The sequence below is a fragment of the Peromyscus leucopus genome, chromosome 15, assembly GCF_004664715.2.
Source record: "Peromyscus leucopus breed LL Stock chromosome 15, UCI_PerLeu_2.1, whole genome shotgun sequence".
Lineage (NCBI taxonomy): Eukaryota > Metazoa > Chordata > Mammalia > Rodentia > Cricetidae > Peromyscus > Peromyscus leucopus.
Window position 1 is genome coordinate 72,779,466 of NC_051076.1, and position 20,605 is coordinate 72,800,070.

Genomic DNA, 20,605 nt, shown 5'->3' on the forward strand with positions numbered 1-20,605 from the left:
ACTCTACAAATTGGACTTTTAGTGCAGGGAGATTTTCTCCTGTCTATTGCAAAGGTGTCTTTTAAAGGTTCTTATCCTGAAGTGAACTTGAAGTAAAAGAAATCTCTTGGGTGCTAGTAAATTGATGTCCCACACTGTGTGTTGTCTGTGTTGTTTGGTACACCTACTTTTAAAAAAAAATTACAAACTGAGGCACACCAAACTTCACACCTCTGCAAACAACCAAATAAGCCTGAGGCTATAACTGTTAGGAGGGAACTTACCTCCTCAGGTATGCCTCAGGCCATGAGTTCCATTCCCCACCGCCCCCCCCCCCACACACCCTACCCAGCAAAACAACAACAACAACAAAAAATCAGGGTGTTGAAGAGGTGACTCATGAAAACCAGAGTATGAATCTCAAGAACTTACTTAAAAAACTGAGTGAGTGTGGCCTGTTGTCTATGATCCCAGTGCTGAAGAGGTGGAGACAGGAGCTCCTTAAGAGCAAGCTGGCTAGTTAGTCATGGTTTAAAGATGAGCTCTGAGTTCAGTGAGGGACCCTGCCTTCGTGTATGAGAGAATGATTAATGAAGACGTTCTCAACATATCCATGGGACTCTATACATAATAGTACACATGTACACACAGGAATGTAAACAAAATTTGAACACACATGTGAATCCACATTCATGTCAGTAGGCATGCACACATATTTGTACATGTTGTACACATACAAAAAAGAAAGAAATCCTTAAAAGATGCTCTTAGGCAGCATCCTTGAAGGTGATACTTCACACCGACGGGCTTTAAAATGAGGGTCATATGGAAAGTTAAATGGGCCATTCAGAGAGTAGTGTTAAAACAAAACAAAACAAAACTCTTTTTTTCCATTTCATTCCCTGAATCAATAACCTTATCCCTGAAGTAAATTTTAAAAAAATCAGAAGGAAAAACTAAGATAATCTATTGTGTGTGTACATGTGTGACTTGTGCTTGTATGCTGAGAGGTCAGTATCACATATCTTCCTTAGTCTCCCTACACCTTATTTTTTGAGTCAGGTTTTTTAACTAACCCTGGAACTCACCAATTTGGGTAGACTGGCTGGCCAGTAAGCCCAAGAGATCACCTGTCTCTGACTCCCCAGAACTAGGTTAGAAGTGTGTGCCACCACGTCCACTCTCTCTCTTCTTATATATAACTGGGGAATGGAGCTCGGGTCCTCACAGCTGCGCCACAAACATTCCACTCACTATGCCATTCTCCTACCCAAGGCGATCTGTTTAACCATAGCATGTTTTGATGCATGTTCCAATATTAGCCAAAAAGGAGACATCACCTATTTTGTGAAATGTTTGTAAAACACCAGTTTGACAGACTTTCTTAGACCATTTCAGAGTTTAGACTCTATTTGCAACACTCAGGTAGAGTTAGGTATAGTTGATGATTTCTTACTTTTATATTTAGCAGTGTGTGAATTAAACAGTGGGGTTTAATATTGTTCTTCCAGAGTAAGTCTGACAAGGTTCACATTTCAAGTGAGAAAAGGGAAAAAAAAAATGTGAAAATTAAAAAAAAAAAAGAAAGAAAGACAGGAGAAACAGACCATAATCTTGCAATCAAGTATATTTAAAAATAAAACTTAATTTCGACTAGTGGTGCTAATGGTGCCTGGATAGTGTCGGGCTGTTGAGGATGATGGTATATGGTGGCAACAATCTTGTCCCTCCACACTGCAGCTCTAAGAACCATGGTGATCCCAGAGTACTTTTATTAAACACCCAAATTTAGTCCACTGTGTCAAGACTTAATTCTCCATGGAAGCAGAAGAGAGACGCCTGCCTTGAAAGAAATTAAAAACACTTGGAACTCAAGTGAACCAACACCCCCAGCAAGGTTAAGAGCCCTTTGCCAGCTGTTCCCAAACACAGAGATGCCAGCCTTGAAATGCACCCTGAGGCCCAGGGAGGCTGAGAGAAGGCTGCTAAGATCTGAAGAAAATGAAACTTGGATCTTTTTTTAAAGATGGAAACAAAATGATTCAAAACTGCAACTCCATCTGAAAACAACCAGTTCTGATTGAAAACCCTGGAGAAAATAAATAATCCCACATCTATTTTCCCCTCTAAAGTCAACATAAAAGTTTTCAATGGTTCCCTGGGCAGAAGGACTGCTTATTTCTCACTCCAAACTGAACAGCAAACCAAGCACAAATCTGTAAAAATGGATGTGGACTTCAATATTGAAAAACAAAATAGAAGAGCCTCCAAAGAGTCTTTTCAAAATGAAAAGCCATGCTCTGTGAGAATATTGCAACTGATATCATAAGTGACCCAAGTAAAGATAGCAACAATAATATTCAATACTCCATTTAGTAACTCGTCAGAATGCTTAGTTTACCCCTGGTCTCAATTAGAGACCCAGATGGTGGATATCCAGCAAGAATCAGGGCAGCTAAAACACATTCTTCTCAGCAAGGTTGGACTAACACTGAAAGATGGAGTAGCTGAAGTCAGAGCTGCAGACGAAGAGGTTCTGTGGTTCAAAGAGTGTGTGAGCCAGCACCACGTCTTCCCATTTATGTTCTTTTAGAAGAAAATGATCATGTTTTTCTCCTAAACCAAAAGCTGCATTTGTTTACGTTATTTTGCTCAAAGCATGAAGTTTCTTTTTTGTTGATATCTACATACATGTTTATGCATGCATGTATGTTTATACATGTGTACACCTGTGTGCAGAGGCCCAAGGTTGACTTCAGGTATCTTTCTCTGTCACTTTTTATCTATTTAGGGAGTGTCTATTGTCTTTCTGTTGAGTCTGGCTAGCCAGTATGTTCTGGGAAACTCTAAGGATGCCATCACATCGACCTGGCTTTTCTGTGGGTTCTGGGGATCTGGACTCCATCACCTTTGATGGTGAGCACTATGCCTGCTGAGCCGTCTTCCTAAGCCCTAAACTCTGTCCTCTGGAGACAGCTCCAGGTAGAGCTACCCTGTGCTCCCTCCTGTCTCTGCTTTCTTTTCCTTATGGTTTCCTGACCACTGTTGGCTTATGCAAAAGGTCACATGTTGGGGCTGCAGCAGGGAAGAAAGGTCTGTTTTATAATTCAGAGCGGGTGCATTACTCCCAAACCGATCATTATTCACAGTGCCAGGATAAGTCTAAACTTTGCCATTTTTTCTATATTTGAATGTTTTTACAACCTTGAATGGTAGCTGTTCAATGCAGTCAGACAAGAGCACAGATTCCCGAGACCAAATTCCACACTTAGTGACCTTGGACAAGTGACATTGTTCAGTTATTTCAGTTATTTAGGCAAGTTATGTAAAACATCCGAGAGAGAGAGAGAGAGAGAGAGAGAGAGAGAGAGAGAGAGAGAGAGAGAGAGAGAGAGATTTAAATGGATAAGTAGATATATATCTTCAACCAATACGATGGTGAGTGCTAATTGTCAATTTGACAGAATGTAGTGTCAGTTGAGAGATGAGCCTGTGAGCATGTCTGTAGGAAACTATCTTCATGGTGCTAATTTACATGGGAATATCTTCCCACAGTGGGTGGCAGCATCCCCTGGCTAGGATCCTGGACTGCATAACAGTGGAGAAAGTGAGCTGAGCACTAGCATAACATTGATTCTTCCTTTTGACTATGGATGCCAAGTGACCAGGCCCCTCACTGCCATAACTGATAGTAACCTTGAACCCTAAACTGAAATAAGCCCTGTCTCACTTCCCTTGATGTCATTGGTAGAATTTTACCATAGCACCACAAAGGAAAGAAAATAAGATGGCCAACAACACAGTCTTACAGACAGATTTTGTCAGTGTGTTTCTCTATTTTTATAGATGACATAACAGAGTCTGTCAAGAAAAAAAATCAAAATTGCAAAAAAGGGAGGAACACACTGAACTCTCTCCATCTGACACTCTGATTTTCCTGGGGAGAGAGTTACACTGGAACCAGGGTCTAGATGTGATTTCATTATTTCTGAATGGGAACAGGACAATGGTTAAGCTGCCCCAGCATGGGGACAGCAAGATCCCAGAAACGCTCACTGGCTGACATTAGCCCATCTCATCGCTATCCACTGGAAGACAAAGCATTCCCTACCCAGATGTTGTCCTCTTGCTTGTACTGCTGCCAGTTGTGCCCGGTGTCGCTGAACATCAGGCGGTAGCTTGTCACCCAGTCAGAGCTCCCGTATCTTCCCTGCGTGGCCACTGCCGTAATCTCCACTCTGCTGCCCAGGTCCATCTGCAGCCACTGTTGGGCATTGGAGTCTGCTGGGGACCAACCACCAGTTCCTGGAATAGGATGAAAGAGAGACTGGTAATAATGCCTTAGAAAGTCACCGTTTCCTATGTCAAAGATCAATGAAACTATGTTCTACTAAGGCTCCGTGGTTCCCTGCCTCTGAACTTAATCTCCTGGTACTTTCAAAACCAAATTTTAATCCTGTGACTCAGGGCTCCAGGTTCACTGCAAGTGAGGTGTGTACAGTGTCTCTTCCCATCCCCTTCTCTTTCACTTCTTTCTTTTCTCTGTCCGAATTTGTATTATGAATCCACCAGGGGATTCACCCGTATCTCATTATGGGTACAAAGGTGAAAGAAGACATTAATTGGCACTTACATGGACATCATTTGTTCATTTAACCTTTATTCTTCATGAGGAGAATGCTGGGTGAAAGGGAAAGGAAAATCAGATGAAAGCTTGCGAGGAACCTCCACAAGAGAAAGACAGACGGAACAATAGTGGTACAGGGGACAGGCTGTCTTAGCAGGTGTTCAGAAAGGCCTTTCAATACAGAGACAGGAAAGCTGGAAACTGAGGCCAGCAGACCATGCCTGGACAGGGTGGGAAGCACTAACAGTCACTGTTCTCTCACTTCTCATAGGGAACAGTGGAGGGAATGGTGTATGCACAATCTCAGGACACGAGGAAGCACTGCACATTTCATATGTAGCCTGCTGCACCCAGACACACACTGACTTTTCAACAACTGCTTGGCTCCTAGACTATTCACAAAATTTGAACTTTGTAGATAATAAATATTCATTCTCATGGAATTGGAAGACTCATGGCTTAAGTTTTTGTCTCCATCTCATGTAGGAAAAAATAAATCAATACGAACCATTACTGACTGCTGAATTCTTAAGTCCTCTGGAACCTGGGGTGAAGGGCATCAAAGAGTGTCTTATAAGATGGACAGGTATGTGGTGAAAATCAGCCACTTTGCTCAGAACAGGATGTGAGAGGGCTTCTAAGCTTAGGGGAATAAGTAAAAGATTCACCTTTTCCCTCAACTTACACACTTGTTCCCATGATGCTCTTTTTTTTTTTTTTTTTTTTTTTTTTTTTTTATCTCCCACCAAGCAGAAGAGCGTTCACTCACATCATGACTTGTCAGCTCAGGGACTTTCTGTGTCCTGGTCCCCGCTGCACAGTCCCTCACTGTATGTGACTATGTAGATCTGGGAGCTGGGGGAAGTAAGGTAGAAGCCCGCCTGATCTTAAGACATATGTTGGATGTGAGGACTTTCTTCAGCAGCAGATACTCTTTAATATTCTTCTTTGATAAGCTTCTTTTTATATATTATTAATAAGAATTTTTATTTTTATTATTATTGCTTTATTTCTTATTATTAATAATAAGATTTAAAGCCGGGCGGTGGTGGCGCACGCCTTTAATCCCAGCACTCGGGAGGCAGAGCCAGGCGGATCTCCGTGAGTTCAAGGCCAGCCTGGGCTACCAAGTGAGTTCCAGGAAAGGCGCAAAGCTACACAGAGAAACCCTGTCTCGAAAAACCAAAAAAAAAAAAAAAAAAAAAAAAAAATAATAAGATTTAAAGCAGGGAAGGAGAAAGGCATGCGATTGTCATCTACTTTGAAATTTGTTCTGAGTATTGGGTATGATATCAACAAGAGAGGTGGTATGGTACACTGACACCTCCCTCTTTCTGCAGTGAGGGGGGCTACACGAGGGAGGGACATGGGGTAACTGCATGTTTAGCTTTCCATATAATTACAGCTGTAACCACAAGGTCAATTCCTAAAAAAAAAAAAAAACCCACAAGCTGTAAGTGGATTTCCAGCTCCCCTCTGCCACTTGCTCTTGCTTTCCCATGATGGATACTGTGAACAAGGTCTAGATACTGCTGGAACCATAGTTTCTGAATAGTTAGATTGATTTGTATGCTTGTGTTTTTTGCATGTAGCATTTCCTTTTAGTATATCTATTGAATAAACTTATTATAAATTATACATGGGAAAAGATAAAAGTGTAAAATAATACACACAGAAATTTAAGAGTGGGCAGAATAATGCAGGACATTGGCCCTTTTAAGTGATGCTTACTAGTTTGCAGTGAAAATCTTCAAGCCTTCATAATTTTCTTCTCATTGACGACAAATCCCAACTGAACTTCTTGATCATGCTTTCGACATTTTCCTTTTTATAAATATTGACATGTAAGTTATTATATTAAAATAGAAGAAAACAGATCTATGGTGATGTCTCAATAGGTAATGTGTGCGCAGTGCAAGACAGGAGTTTGGATACCAGTACTCATGTAAATCCTGGGCAGGTGTGCTGGCTTAATTGTAATCTCAGTGCAAGGGAAGTAGAGACAGGGGGCTCCCCAAGCAAACAGGCATGCTAGACTAGCAGGGTCAGTGAGCACCTGGTTTAGGTGAGAGAGATTTCATCCATATAAAAGGTGGAGAGCAACTGAACAAGATACCCAGGTTACAGAGCCTTGGTCCTCAATTTGTATACCTGTATATATGAACATGTATCTTCCCACACACATGTAGACACACATACACACATTCAAGCATGCGACACATTCACATAAAAAAAAAAAGAAAATGTAGCAGTAAGTATGTACCTTGGTTAAAAAAAAATCAATTAAATAAATCAAAGCCAAAACTAAAACTACAGGGTGTTTAACATAAGATGATTTCTTCAAACATGTCTGAAGAAAATCTTATTTTTTCTTTTAATCAGAGTAGGGGGGAGAAGACCCCATCTCACTTTCTTAACCCTCCTGAAAGTGAACCAGAATGGAACAGTTGCTGTGAGCATTCATTAACAGATGAAATTAAACACATTCTGAACCTTCCAGTCACAGCTTAAGTACTTAGCATGAAGGACCACTCCCTGATCCTTCTCTCTCTCTCTCTCTCTCTCTCTCTCTCTCTCTCTCTCTCTCTCTCTCTCTCTCTCTCTCTCTCTCTCTCTCTCTCTCTCTCTGTGTGTGTGTGTGTGTGTGTGTCTTTGAACACACATGTGCCAAGGTATGCAGGAGGCTGGAAGACAGTGCTTGGGATTTGGTTTTCTTCTTCCATCATGTGGGTTCCAAGGCTTACCTCAGGCTGTTAGCCTGGAAAGTAGGTGCCTTTACCTGATGAGCTATCTTTTAGGTTAGAAATGAAAAAAAAATGATCTCACCATAAATATGTACAATAGTCAGAGCTCAGCCATACTTTTCCATACATAAAATCAGGGATGATTTTAAGACTATGTCTGATTTCATTTCTAACAACCTACAAGCCTCACTCAATGCATACTAGACTGTTGACTATATATATATGTGTGTGTGTGTGTGTGTGTGTGTGTGTGTGTGTGTGTGTGTGTGTGTATACACACACACACATATATATTAGAACAGCTCTCATGTAGCCCAGGCTAGCCTCAAACTCTTTACGTAGCTGAGGATGATCTTGAACTCCCAATTTTCTTGCTTACACTTCCTGAGTGCTGCCATCAAAGGTGTAGTGTGGGGAATCTAACCAGGGCTTCGTGCCTATTAGCTAACTACCAATTCAGCAATATCTGAGCCCCTTCCCTAGACTGCTAACTTCAGGGTTTGTTTTTTACAGAGCATGTGGTGCAACTAGATGTTAGTGCAAAAAATAGAGGCCTGGCTCAGTACTCAGATCTGCTTCCAAGGTTAGGTTAGAGGAAGATATCCCACCTGTACTCAGCCACAGCACTAGGAGAGTCAGGCACCCTATCCAACCTCATATGACCCACAATTGATGAAACAGGGGATTCTAGTTCAGACCACCAGTATCCAGCACCAGAATTCTTTGCTCCCAAGCACTAATAGTCACTCTTATCTCACTTATCATTTCTGTTTCCACCTGAGCCATAAATCACACTTTACCCTCTCCTCTCCTCTCTCCTCCCCTCCCCTCCCCTCTTCTCCTCTCCTCTCCAGTGTCTCTCTGGATTTTTGCAGAAATTAATGATTGTATTTCATTTGAAAAAATAATTTACTGTATTAATGCATACATGTATGCATGTGTGTTCATGTGGTGTGTGTGTGTATCCCATGGTGCCCATTTGTAGGGCAGAGGTCAGCTTGTGTATCCTTCCATCATGTAGAGCACAGATATTGAACTCAGGCCCTCAAGCTTGGCAGCAGGTACCATTTACCCACTGAACTATCCTGTAGTGGTTTGAAAAAAATTGCCCCATGGAGAGTGACGCTATTAGGAGGTGTGGCCTTGGTAGAGGACGTGTGTCACTGTGGAGGTGACCTTTGAGGTCTCCTTTGTTCAAGCTGTGCTCAGTGAGACACTGCTTGCTTCTGCCGCCTGTGGATCAAGATGCAGAACTCTCAGCACCTTCTCCTGCTCCGTGTCTGTCTGTGCACTGTCATGTCCTGCCACGATGATGGACTAAACCTCTGGAACTGCAAACCAGCCCCAATTAAATGCTTTCCTTCATAAGAATTGCCATGGTCATGGGGTCTCTTCACAGCAATAGAAACCCTAACTAAGGCATATCCCCCAAGCTCCTAGGAATGTTTTTTTTTTTTTTTTTTTTTTTTTTGTTCCTGTGTGTCAGGGAATAATAAACTGGACTCAGAGCGGTCTAGAGGGTTTAACTAGAGACTTTTACTCAGTTCTTCTGACTTCAGGTTTGTGCCTCAGGTTTACAGTGACAAAAATCTTAAGCAAGTGTAAAAGACTCGTCTATAGAATTATAATCAAACATTAAATAAGATGAAGAAGCTGTGTCTCCTCACCCTTGTAAATCTCTCCTTCAGCTTTCTGTGCCACAGTGCTGTGAGACAGCTTGAATACAGGCTGTGGTAGACTCTGGGTATGAACCAGGACAACTTGTGGGGAAGTGCAGGACTCTCTCTTTCTGCTGATTTCCATTTCAGCCTCAGAAATGGAAATGAGAATCGATGGATGCCACACATTGGAAACAGCACAGCATGGATTCTTTTCAGAGATACTGAATAGCATACATACCAAAATAGACCCCATCTGTACAAGGCCAGCTGACATAATCCTTTAGAACACACAATATTTTCATACCTAATATTTCAAGCACACAGATTGGCTTATTTTATTTTATTGTTTTATTTTGTGTGTGCATGGTGCATTTATATGTTTATGTGTATGCCTGTATGCATGTGTGTGAAAGTCAAAGGCCAGTGTTGTGTGTCTTCCTGTAAGACTCTCCATATTTTTGAGACAGGGTCTCTCCCTGAACCTGGTTAGTATTAGTTAGCTTCAACTTGATACAGTCTAAAGTCATCTAGGCTCTCAATCAATTGAGAGATTGCTCAGGTAGGCCCACAGTTGATTATTTATTGAGTGGGAGGGCCAGGTCCACTGTGGACAATGTCTTTCCCTGGACAGGTGATGCTGGGTTTGATCAGAAACTACAAAGTAGAAAAGCCTATGGTTCAGAGGGCACTGGATCAGGCCCTCTGAATGGGTGAGACAGTTGATGGGCTTGATCTGTTTGGGAGGCATCCAGGCAGTGGGACCAGGTCCTGTGCTCAGTGCATGAGTTGGCTGTTTGAAACCTGGGGCTTATGCAGGGTCGCTAGGCTCGGCCTGGGAGGAGGGGACTGGATCTGCCTGGACTGAGTCTACCAGGTTGATCTCAGTCCTTGGGGGAGGCTTTGCCCTGGAGGAGGTGGAAATGGGGGATGGGCTGCTGGGAAGGGGAGGGGGGGGAGAACAAGGGAATCCGTGGCTGATAAGTAGAACTGAATTGTATTGAAAAATAAAAAAAAGAAAGAAAGAAAGAAAGAAAAACAGACAAGGAAAAAAAAAAAAAAGCCTATGATTAAGCCAGCAAGGGCTATGGTTTCTGCCTCCAGGTTCCTACTTGAGTGCCTGCCTTGACTTCCCTGCAAGATGGAAGTGAATTAGAAGTGTAAACCAAATAAACCTTTAACAGAGTAACTTTGATCAGAGTGTTTTATTATAGCAACAGAAAGCAAACTCAAACATGAGCTCACCGATTCAGCTACATTAGCCAATGACAGCCAAGTATTGCTTTGCTCCCCCTTGCCATTGCTGGGATTGCAGACATGCAACTGCATGCCTGCCTGACCGTGGTGCTGAGGCTCCTAACCCAAATCTTCGTGTTTCCACAATAAGCCCTCTACCAACTGAGCTATTCCACCAGCCCTTGACTATTCTTTAATCTCCACAATAAATTTTATAAGGAACAGACCTGTTCCTCCCTATACATCACACGGAAGCCCTCTAAACAACAAACATATTTCCATGAATGAACCAGGAACTAGCAGGCAGGATGAGTTGCAGCCTCGGTTATGACACACTCTTTCCAGTCTTATCTCCTCATAATCAAATGATTCACAATGAAAAGTAACTTCCAAAGACCTCCATGAATTCTTAATGACTATTTCTGCCCGAGCAAGGTGGTGTGTGCATATGTGTGTGTGTGGCGATGGTGGTGGTGGTGGTGGTGGTGGTGGTGGTGGTGGTGGTGGTGGTAGTGATGTAGTATGTGTGTGATGTGGTGTGGAATGTGTGTGGTGTGGTCTGGTGTATGTGCCACGTCTGGTGTGTGTGTGTGTGTGTGTGTGTGTGTGTGTGTGTGTGTGTGTGTGTGTGTTTGGTGTGTACAGTGTGGTGGTCGGTATATGTGTGTGTAGTATGTGTATGTGTGTGTGTGTTGTGTTGTGTTGTAATGTTGTGTGATGTATGAGAATGTGTTTGGGGTGGGGGTTGTATTCTATGCCAAAATAGAAAGTCAATAACTCAAAGCCTTTTCATTCCTCCACGGACTGTGGAAGCTGACGATACATTGATATAAAAGAAACAAATTCTTCATGTAAACAAAAGTGTCATGGCAAAAGTATATGATCTGAACTTCTAAATGCAAACATCTCAAAAATATTTATTCAAGTAAGGAAAAATACTTAAAATTTTAAGGGATAATGTTAAATATAATTATTTGTGAATTCTGTTTTACAGGGAAGAGAGCCATGAACATTCTTCCTTTTATGGATACTAAAACCTTAAGATTATTTGTGTTCTAATCATGCTAGGTAACTTAGATTCTTCCCCTAATTTAGATCACATCTGGCAGTTTGATATGTGGCCAGCAGCGGCTGAATTTCCTGTGCAGTGTTTGTGAAAGCCCATCTGACTTAATCCCTCAACTCTGAAGCTTCCTTACCACAAAACACATCACAAGTGACACGCAGAGATCCTCCCTAAGCTGTAATTACATGGAGTGACTTGGCCGCCTAAGTTAATGGCCACTGACCTCAGCTCAGTGCATTTTCCAGGACTTTTCGAGACTGATTAGTGCTCTTTCTTGTTTTTCATTTTCCTTGTGTGAGATGAGATGAAGGTCAGAGGGGCCTTGGAAGTAAAAGAACAAATCCATTCAGCAAATCCCCTCCAGCAATGAGATAGCAATTCTGGACAGTCCTGAGCTCCTGGGCTGGGTTGCCAGATCTTGATTTACACAACAGCTGTATTAGGGGCACAATTTTTATTTTATTTTATTTGATTTTTCTGTTCTAAGAAATTGGTTTTTCCCTGATGGAACTCATTACACTTGTATTGGTTGGGATCGGAGCCCAGACTTCCCGGATAATCATTGTCTCTGCTGGGGTACATCTACCAGCTGTGTGCTTTCTTCCTTTGCGTTAGTCAGACCTGAGAATATTCACCTCTGCTCTTAGAGATTGGAATAAAATATTTTATCCAGGCTCAGTGCAGGTGGATTGTATGTGGTTCACAGGAGACTCAAACACTTCATTTATGATGCACAAGACTTACAGGAAAGTCCTTCCTTTGTGTAAAATGGTTCAGCGGATCTGAGTGCAAGGACATGGCTTGTTGGATAGAAATTTCCCCTGAATTAAAATATTTTTGTTCAATGTAGGAAGAAGGCTTCAGAGACTCAAGAAGTAAACACAACTTGAAAGTCTCACGAAGTTCCGCAAACCTACAGTATTCACAAGGCCTTGCTCAGATGCTATACCAGCTGTAATCGTTTAGAGCGGAGACTCTGGACTCCTCTGAGCCGCTGAGGGATGCAGCTGGGCTCTTCAGTGCTTCACTAGTGATGAGTCCTTCACGTTTCTGTAAGTGGTCTCTCACTCACAGACCTGCAAGGAACCCCAATAACCTCAGTGGTTCATTAAACTAGACCTGAGTGGACTCCTTTTTTGGAATGTTATCAGTGCTGTCTGTAGTGAACAGATGTTCCTCATATCTTCCCAGGAAAGATTAGTCTTCACCACTGAGTCTCTGCAGGCCTGCAGAATGGGATTCACTGACAGGAATGAGATGTTTTACAACTTGGATTCCATCTTCAGGAAAATAATAGCACCATCTCTAACATTTGTATGGAAAGCTGGATGGTACAATGCAGAAGGAGTTTGTTAATTACTGTAACAGAAACATGAGTGAACGAATGAACTATGATAGAAAAACGAGACAAATCTCCGAAATCATGGGGAAGAACAGTGTGTCCTTTCACTAGCACCCAGGGCTCCTTTGTAATGCACCCACTTCATGATTATCCAGTTGTCCAGACCAAGCCGGCTGTCTTTGCAAACCGCCAAGTTTTTCTACTTGCTAACTGATAAGATGCTCAGATACCAAGAAGCCACGTGCTAGCATATGAATGTCTGCCCTGTAGAGTTCTGTTCTCACCTAAGATGTGATGATGATTAGTTGTAAGCGTCGGCCTGACTTGGTTAAGGGACCCTCAGATAGCTGGTAAAATATTGTCTCTGTGACGATGTCTCTAGAAGAGACAGGCATTTCAATCACTGCATTTAGTGGGGCAGATCAGTTCTCATCCATGTGAGAAGACACCATGTGAGAAGACACCTTGTGATCCCTGGAAGGATCAGATAGGGTGCACTTGCCGCCCTTCTGGGGCTGAGACACCTACCTTCTGTTCTAAGCTCACAGGCTTTCAGGCTCAAACACCTTGGGGCTTGGAGAGTTACAGAAGCAGTTACCCATTCTCAAGCTTCATCTCAAGAACTACTCCATCAGCCTTCTCTGTTCTCAGAGCTCTGGGCTCACAGGGATGCATCAGCTTCCCTGGTTCTATAGTTTGTAGAGTGCGCACTGGGGTCCTTCTCAGCTTCCATGACCACATGACCACAATGAGCTCCTCCTGCATTTCTGTATCATCTATTATATGCCTAATTGTTTATTGTATCTCTTCACATATATGCCCATATGCATATTAAATAAATGTATATAAACATATATACATTTATTTTATCTCTCCAGAATAACTTAATGAATACAGACATTAACTTCTTTTATATCTTTTATTATAACACTTAACTTTCCCTTCTGTTCTTCAATAGACCTCTCACTTCTTGAACAACTATTCTGTCTTCTTGCTTCACCTCTTAGTCAGTTGGATATATCTTGATGTGTTCATTCTGCATTTTTATGAGGACTATGGCTTTAATTGACCAAACATCATACTCCTACAGGTATTTATTACTTAGCAATTTAAGCCATATCCTTGGAAATGAAAAAAACTGCATGTGTATCTTAATTCCCAATCTGTAAGAATTTAAATGTAGTTTAGAAACAGATGGCTATGTTTTAGTGTGTCTGTTTGTATATATGAATGTGTCAAAACTGGCGAATGGATATTTAGAAGGGACAATGATTTTGTATGTGGTGGAGTCCTGAAGAAAGAAATAAATGTGGCTAACTAAAACAGGCTGCCGAAATGTTTGCTGTCATGGAAAACACAACATTACTGAGGATGCAGTAGAGTGCTTGCTCAGGGCATGATCTCCAGCACTGTACAATTCAGGTATGGCCATAGAAGCCTGTAAATCACAGAACTAAGAAGACAGAGGCAGGGAGATCAGAAGTTCAAAGTCATCTTCAACTGCAAAGTGAGTTCCAGGCCCGCCTGAGTTAAAGATCAGTCATGGAAACAACAGAAGAAGAAATTCTGAGGCTCCAATGACATAGTGTGGTGACTTATTAATGACAATCTGCTATCGTATACTTGAAATTCAATGAGCAGTAAAGCAAATACCAACTCATGCACACACCCAAGGGAAGTATGGGAAAGAGAAGGCTGTATCAGGTAATTTAATTGTGTTAACCATTTTACAATGCACACATATGTCAAAACATCACACTATGTAGTTTAATGTATACCAGTAATTTGTTACTTATGCTTCAGTAACACCCTGGGGGAAAATAATTGCATTAATAAGAGCAATGCAATCTAATTCTCTGTACATTACTGAAGTTATGAGGATACTCTGACTAGAGACATGGGGAGAGTATCCCTGGATGAGAGTGAGGATATAGGAGAAGATTCCTTGGTGAATTTCTGGCATGACCATGATATTCCTCTCTGTGCTGAAGCCCTATCGCCTTGGAAATGAGGACGAAGGTGATTTCCTCTGTGGAAGTGGTTGGTATACTATAAGGTGAAGCAGCAAGGCCTTCTACTAGGTACCTAGCATGTTGCTCTTGTGTTTTTTTTTTTTTTTTCAGTTCTATGCTACATAAGCTTGTAACAAGACTGAATGCCTAGATACACATCCTAGTATTAAGGGAAAAACTCCTTGATTTCTTTGTGGCCTAAGGTACTATCTGCTTTGGTGGATATATTTACAATCTGTCCATTCATAAAATGAACGAGGCTATTTAAAGAACTCCATGTAGCAAAGGGATGTTCGGGCTCTCATTTCTTTGGGACTTAATAGGACATGAATCTAGTCTGAGAAGAAAAAAAATAAATCATCATTTTCTGAAATTTTCAAAATCAATTAATGCTACGTAGCTTCTTTTTGGTTTGCTAAATTTTACACTTGCCTACTCATTCACAGGATGTTATCATACTTTCATGTTTTATACTAATGTAATCATAACATATGTACATATATCCCCTATGTAGAATATATTTGCATACACACATATTCATTACTTTATACACACACATATGCACACATTTTAGACTCTTTGAGTTCTTGGCCTGTGTGCTTACATTCCCAATGCAAACTAATTTTTAAAAGTATTTTTATTATTTTTTAATTTGTGTGTGTGTGTGTGTGTGTGTCGATGTGTGGATATTTGCATGTGAGTGGCATGCCTGTGGAGGCCAGGAGAAGGCATCATACCTTCTGAAGCTGAAGTTGTGAGCCACCCATTGTGACAGCAGGGAACCAAACTTGGGTCCCCAGGTAGAGCAAGCAAGCACTTTTAACCACTGAGCCATCTTTCTAGCCCTTCCACTAGATTTTTTGTTCTTTTGAGTCAGGGTCTCTCACTGAAGTAGGAGCTCACTCTTTTGCGTAGACTAGATTGCCATCATGGCCCAAGGATCCTTCTGACTCCATGTACTCCCCATAACATTTGTACACTACTAGGCCTGGACTTTTCTATGGGTGATGGACTTAGGATCTCATGTTTGTGAAGCAAGCATTTAGCCAACTGAGCTGTCCTTTCAAAGCATAAGTTCGTAGAAATAGTGTTCCTACCTGTTTTTGTCAATCCTATTTGAAGGTCCTAGTACAGTACCTAACATATAAGAGGTACCCTTGCATAGTCACAGAAGCATTGGCTATTCATCTATTGCTCCAAAATGATTAGCTTGTAACTCTGGTTGCATTATAAAACCTCCCAGAAACACTTGTACATTCATTTGATCAATATCCATACACAATGGCTGGGCTCTGGGTTGGGCGATGTCACTGGCAAAGGTGCCCAAGTGGTTCAGACCAGGGTGCCAATTTCTCTAGAGCCTCAGTTTGCCCATCCCTAAGGGAAGATGAAGCCCTGTGAATGGAGAATCCTGCCAGTACATTGTTCCTCAGGCTAGAAGGGGAATTCTATTCTCTGTATTCCAACTTCATGACTGCAGCTTCTGCTTAGTCTTCTCAGTTTAGACTCTGTCAAAGAGATGCAAGACCTCAGTCTCCTCTCTCACACACACTGGTCTGAGGTAGAGGTGCCCAGGATCCCCACCAAGACAGAGAAGGACAGGTATAATTGATCTTCTATCAATGTCTCCCATCAATATCTGTCTCATAGCGAGATAAATGACCTACTGTCAGAGCTGCAACCTCCCCAGAAGTGGAGAAGAAGTTCATAGACAGTGCTGACTTGTACCACACTATTTGAGTAGTGATGAGACTAATTGTCCTGGAAGCACTTCTAGACACTCTTTTTTTTTTATTCAGAGCTGAGGACTGAACCCAGGGCCTTGCACTTGCTAGGCAAGCACTCTATCACTGAGCTAAACCCCCAACTTAGACACTCTTAAAATGTCTTAACCTATGTTTCTTCCTGAAGTGAAAATGGGACCTTTTTGTTTGATTTCCAGCTTTCTGTTTTACAGTGGCAAAACTCTTCTCAACATGAGCCTCTAGCCTGGTTCTCCAGGTACACTGCAAGACAGGTGTCATCCAGAGATGCCAAAGATACAAATGCAAGCTTAGCAAGCGGATTGCTGATGCCCATGGAACACCGCCGAGTCATAGCTGGCACATAAGCTCTGGCTGGTTAGTTTCCAAGCCATTCTTCTTCCTGACCCAGCCTTCTCCAACCTTTGTTAAAGAATCAAGCTGCTATTGGAGCAGTAGTGAGCATGAATCTTGAATTCAGTTGAATTGGGTTTGACTTTAAGTGTTTCCCTTTCCCTGCTATGTGATGTTGGACAAACTATGACGTTTCCCTGAAGTTCATCAACTCTATTTGGTGGGAAAAGTTTTTAATTAACACCACACAGTAGTTTTGCTATGGGCTAATATGATAATATACATACAACAATGAATAAAATTTGCTATTTATAAGATTAGTCAAAGGCCAGTATTAGAACAGACAATGAATAGTCTCCCCAATGTGCTGTGATGGAATGTTTTGTTTTCTGCTGAGAACAGTACAGCCATTTGGCATACACAAATGCTCAGTTCTAGAACCTTCTGCATAACATCCACAGATGTTCAAGTCTTTGGTATAAAATGACAGAACAGTGATTCTCTGCAACTTCTAATATGTTGTAAATGCTAAATAAATAACTGCTGTATAGTATTGTTTAGGGAACAATGACAAGGAAAACATTCATGCTCAGTACATAGGCAAGGTTTCTATTGTTTCCACCCAATGAATAGGGAGAGACATCTGTATTCTTCAATGGCTTTCTCAAATAAATTATGACTCTGACTTTTTGGTTACTGATAACCATCATAATTCTGAGCTTGTAACATATAGCATGAAATAAACTAAAAGGGTATAAACAGAGCTATAAATCAGCATTGGTGGAGATTCAAAATCATAAAGTGTTAACAAATTAAATCCATTGAGAGCTAAAATATCAATAATTCAATTACCAACAAAAATGTATTTCAGAATGAAAAGGTAAATCAAAATAGAAAAATACAAGATAGTCAGCCTGATACACAGTTTAGAGGAGTTGGCATGAATAAGAAAAGGCCAACGGATATGCTACACTTGCACATAGATAATTTGTATATACATCTGTGTGAATGGTGTGTGTGTTTGAATGTACCTGGGTGTACATGCACTTGTTTGTGTGTAACAAGGCCAAAGGTTGACATCAGTGTTTCTTTAGCCATCAACTTGGCTTAGCCTAGAGTCACCTAAGAAAGAATTCTTGAGTGATTGACAGATTATGCCTGAGAATATGAGGGAGCCAAGGACTAGCACAGGGGTGGTGGTGGTCACAGTGCCCCTGGAACCCAGTTCTCTCTCTCTTCCTCCCCCACCCCTCTCTCTCTCTCTGACATGTCTATGGGGTCTATCTTGATTGTTAGATGCACACTGTAGACCACATCATCTCCTGGGCCAGTAGTTACAAACTGTATTATGAAACTTTCTAGGCATGCCCTGCAAGTGAATCATCAAGCAATGCTCTGTTCCTCCATGGTTTCCACTGCACTTCATTGGTGATGAGGGAGATCTTTGGTCAGAGGAAATGCAACAGCTAGCAGGCCTACCTTCAGATTCCAGTTTCAATTTCTGCCCAGGCTTCCTTCAGTGACAAACTGTAACTTGGAAGCTTGAATAAGCTCTTTTTCTCTAATTTGCTTTTGGTCTGAGTGTTTTATCACAGGACCATAGAAAGGAAACTGTAGCAGGCCTTCCTCGGTTTCTCTCTACCTTACATGTTGGAGCAAGCTCTCTTGTCAACCAGGAACTCACTATTTGACTAGTCTTGCTAGCCAGTTTTGCTCCAGGCCTGGCTTGTCTCTGCCTCCTGAATGCTAGGACTGCAGGCAGCTTCCACACCGTGCTGGCATTCACATGGCTTCTGGGGATCTGAACTCCTGCCCTTATGCTTGTGAGGCAAGCAGTTTACTCACGGAGCCATCTTACATCCCCCATCAGCCCTGGCACTCAACTATTTTTAAACCGAGAACAAGTTTATAATACTAAACAGATTTTAGAATTTTATCAGCTAAGGTCTTTAAAAAGAGAAATCATTTAGTTCTCTGTATCTATCTCTATATATCATAAAATCAATATCAAAATATGATTAAAATACAGCTAAATATCCAACATCATGTTGGATAAGTTCACTTTGCATTAGAGATTAGTCAAGTGTAACTACTCTAGTTTTTATCAGACCAAGTAATAACACATAGTACCCACTATCTGGTAGGGTTACAGATTATTTGTGTTCCTACCTTTAATTAAGTACATTTACTATGTACTTTAAAATAGTAACATTAATCTCACAATAGAACTAAATGTATTGAAATATTTTAATAAGCATTCCACTAAAGTAATGAAGTATGTTTGGTGATGATTTATGCTGACATATGAAATGTACATAATAAAGCAAATATTTTTTTAAAAAATAATCTTCTATATTTCTTATGATGACCAAAAAAAGAATTCATAGCATAGGGTTAGCGATGGTTGAGTGGATAAATTGTGTATCTGAGTTCGATCCCACAGGATCCCTCTTGAAAAAAAATAAGCATGGTGGTACATGCTTGCAATCAGTCAGACACAGAGAGTTAGACAGTCTAACCTTCAAGCTTCAGGCCAGTGAGACACTCTTCCTCATAATACAGTAGATGGCCCATAAGAACATCATTCAAGGTTCTCCTCTGTCCCTCCCCCAGCACACAGTGCATACATGTGTACCTGCATATATACTCATATGTTATCTGTACACAAACAAGTACATGCATACATACACAAAGAATTTCACAGGATGGCTATGGTGCTTTCATGAGAGAGCACTTTCCTAACATACCTGAAGCCATGGTTTCCAGGGCTAGCACCTCAAGAATAAAAATACAAACCCCAAAGACTTGCTTGGTGGATCTTTGGGTTGGAAGAATGTGGTTCAGCATGTGTTGACTATGTATTACATGATGGGAAGTATTTTTGTGAGAGACTTAACCTTCCAGATTTCCTTCTGGACTGTGACTTTGGATGACTCCTGAATAGACACAGTACTTCCTCATTCCTTAGCCTTCACTGTGTCTTCATCTAACACATGGATTCAAGGCTTAGTCATAATACTTACCCATTCTCCAGTTCAATTGAGCCTGGCTGGAACTTCCAGTGAGATCTGAGGAGCTGGAGAAAGCCATTGGTGAGAGGAAGGAGGCCAATGGGTCATCACAGTTGTCTGAAAAGATAGGGAGAGCAGGAGAGGTCATATTCTATTGGAAAGAAAAATACACCCTCTCATTTCTTAGCCATTTTCTCTGGAAAAGGTTGGGGACTATTTTTCAGTGCGTGTTATTGCAATTGCTTCTCATAGCCCTCAAACATGGTATGACTTCCTTTCATAGATGGAGAAAATGAAGGCTGAAAAGGTTAAAGTTCACAACACTAGTGAGTACCATAACCAGCCAAAACTCTCAGAAAGATTTGTTTGAGTCAAAAGCACAGCTCCCAATCCATCTCTGTAGTTGAGCATTTGAGCAAAGCCTAACAACATGTCTGTGTTGAGTCCATAATTAGGGAAACTCTTACAGCAGGATATTGTTTCTCTCCCATCTTCAGCATCCAAGGACCCTTGCAATAAATGTGTCCTTCCCAATAGGAAAATTTCACACTAAAGCTTGTAGGTAAGCCAGTGAGAAATGTGCTACTTACCTAATAGCTCGCTCATGCTACAAGAAGTAAAAGAGAGTAGTCTCAGATGTTGTACAATCTTGAGCTGAATGGTAACTTCAATAGCTAACTTTCTAGCCTTCCCTGGTGAGGTACTTTCTAAGGCTGCATTGGTAACACTAAACAAGTACAGGCCATTGGGTCAATGGAGCCATTGACAGAGACATGTCTTGGCAACATGGTTATGTCCCTTCCAGTTCACACTAATCCACAGTCACTGCATTTC

At 41.4% G+C, this 20,605-nt stretch overlaps 1 protein-coding gene across 2 annotated transcripts in view; it reads right to left on the bottom strand.

Moving 5' to 3' along the window:
- The window catches only part of Cntnap5 (contactin associated protein family member 5), a 1,003,093-nt gene that overhangs the window by 677,461 nt on the left and 305,027 nt on the right, over positions 1 to 20,605 (bottom strand). For both annotated transcript variants that reach the window (XR_005092927.1, XM_037211054.1), the window contains exons 2-3: positions 19,784 to 19,888; positions 4,091 to 4,284 (exon numbers count right to left, since the gene is read on the bottom strand). Coding sequence is in view for 1 of the 2 variants with exons in the window: in XM_037211054.1 (XP_037066949.1) it covers positions 4,091 to 4,284; positions 19,784 to 19,888 (299 nt within the window). In the remaining variant the exon portion in view is untranslated. The remainder of the gene's footprint in view (positions 1 to 4,090; positions 4,285 to 19,783; positions 19,889 to 20,605) is intronic.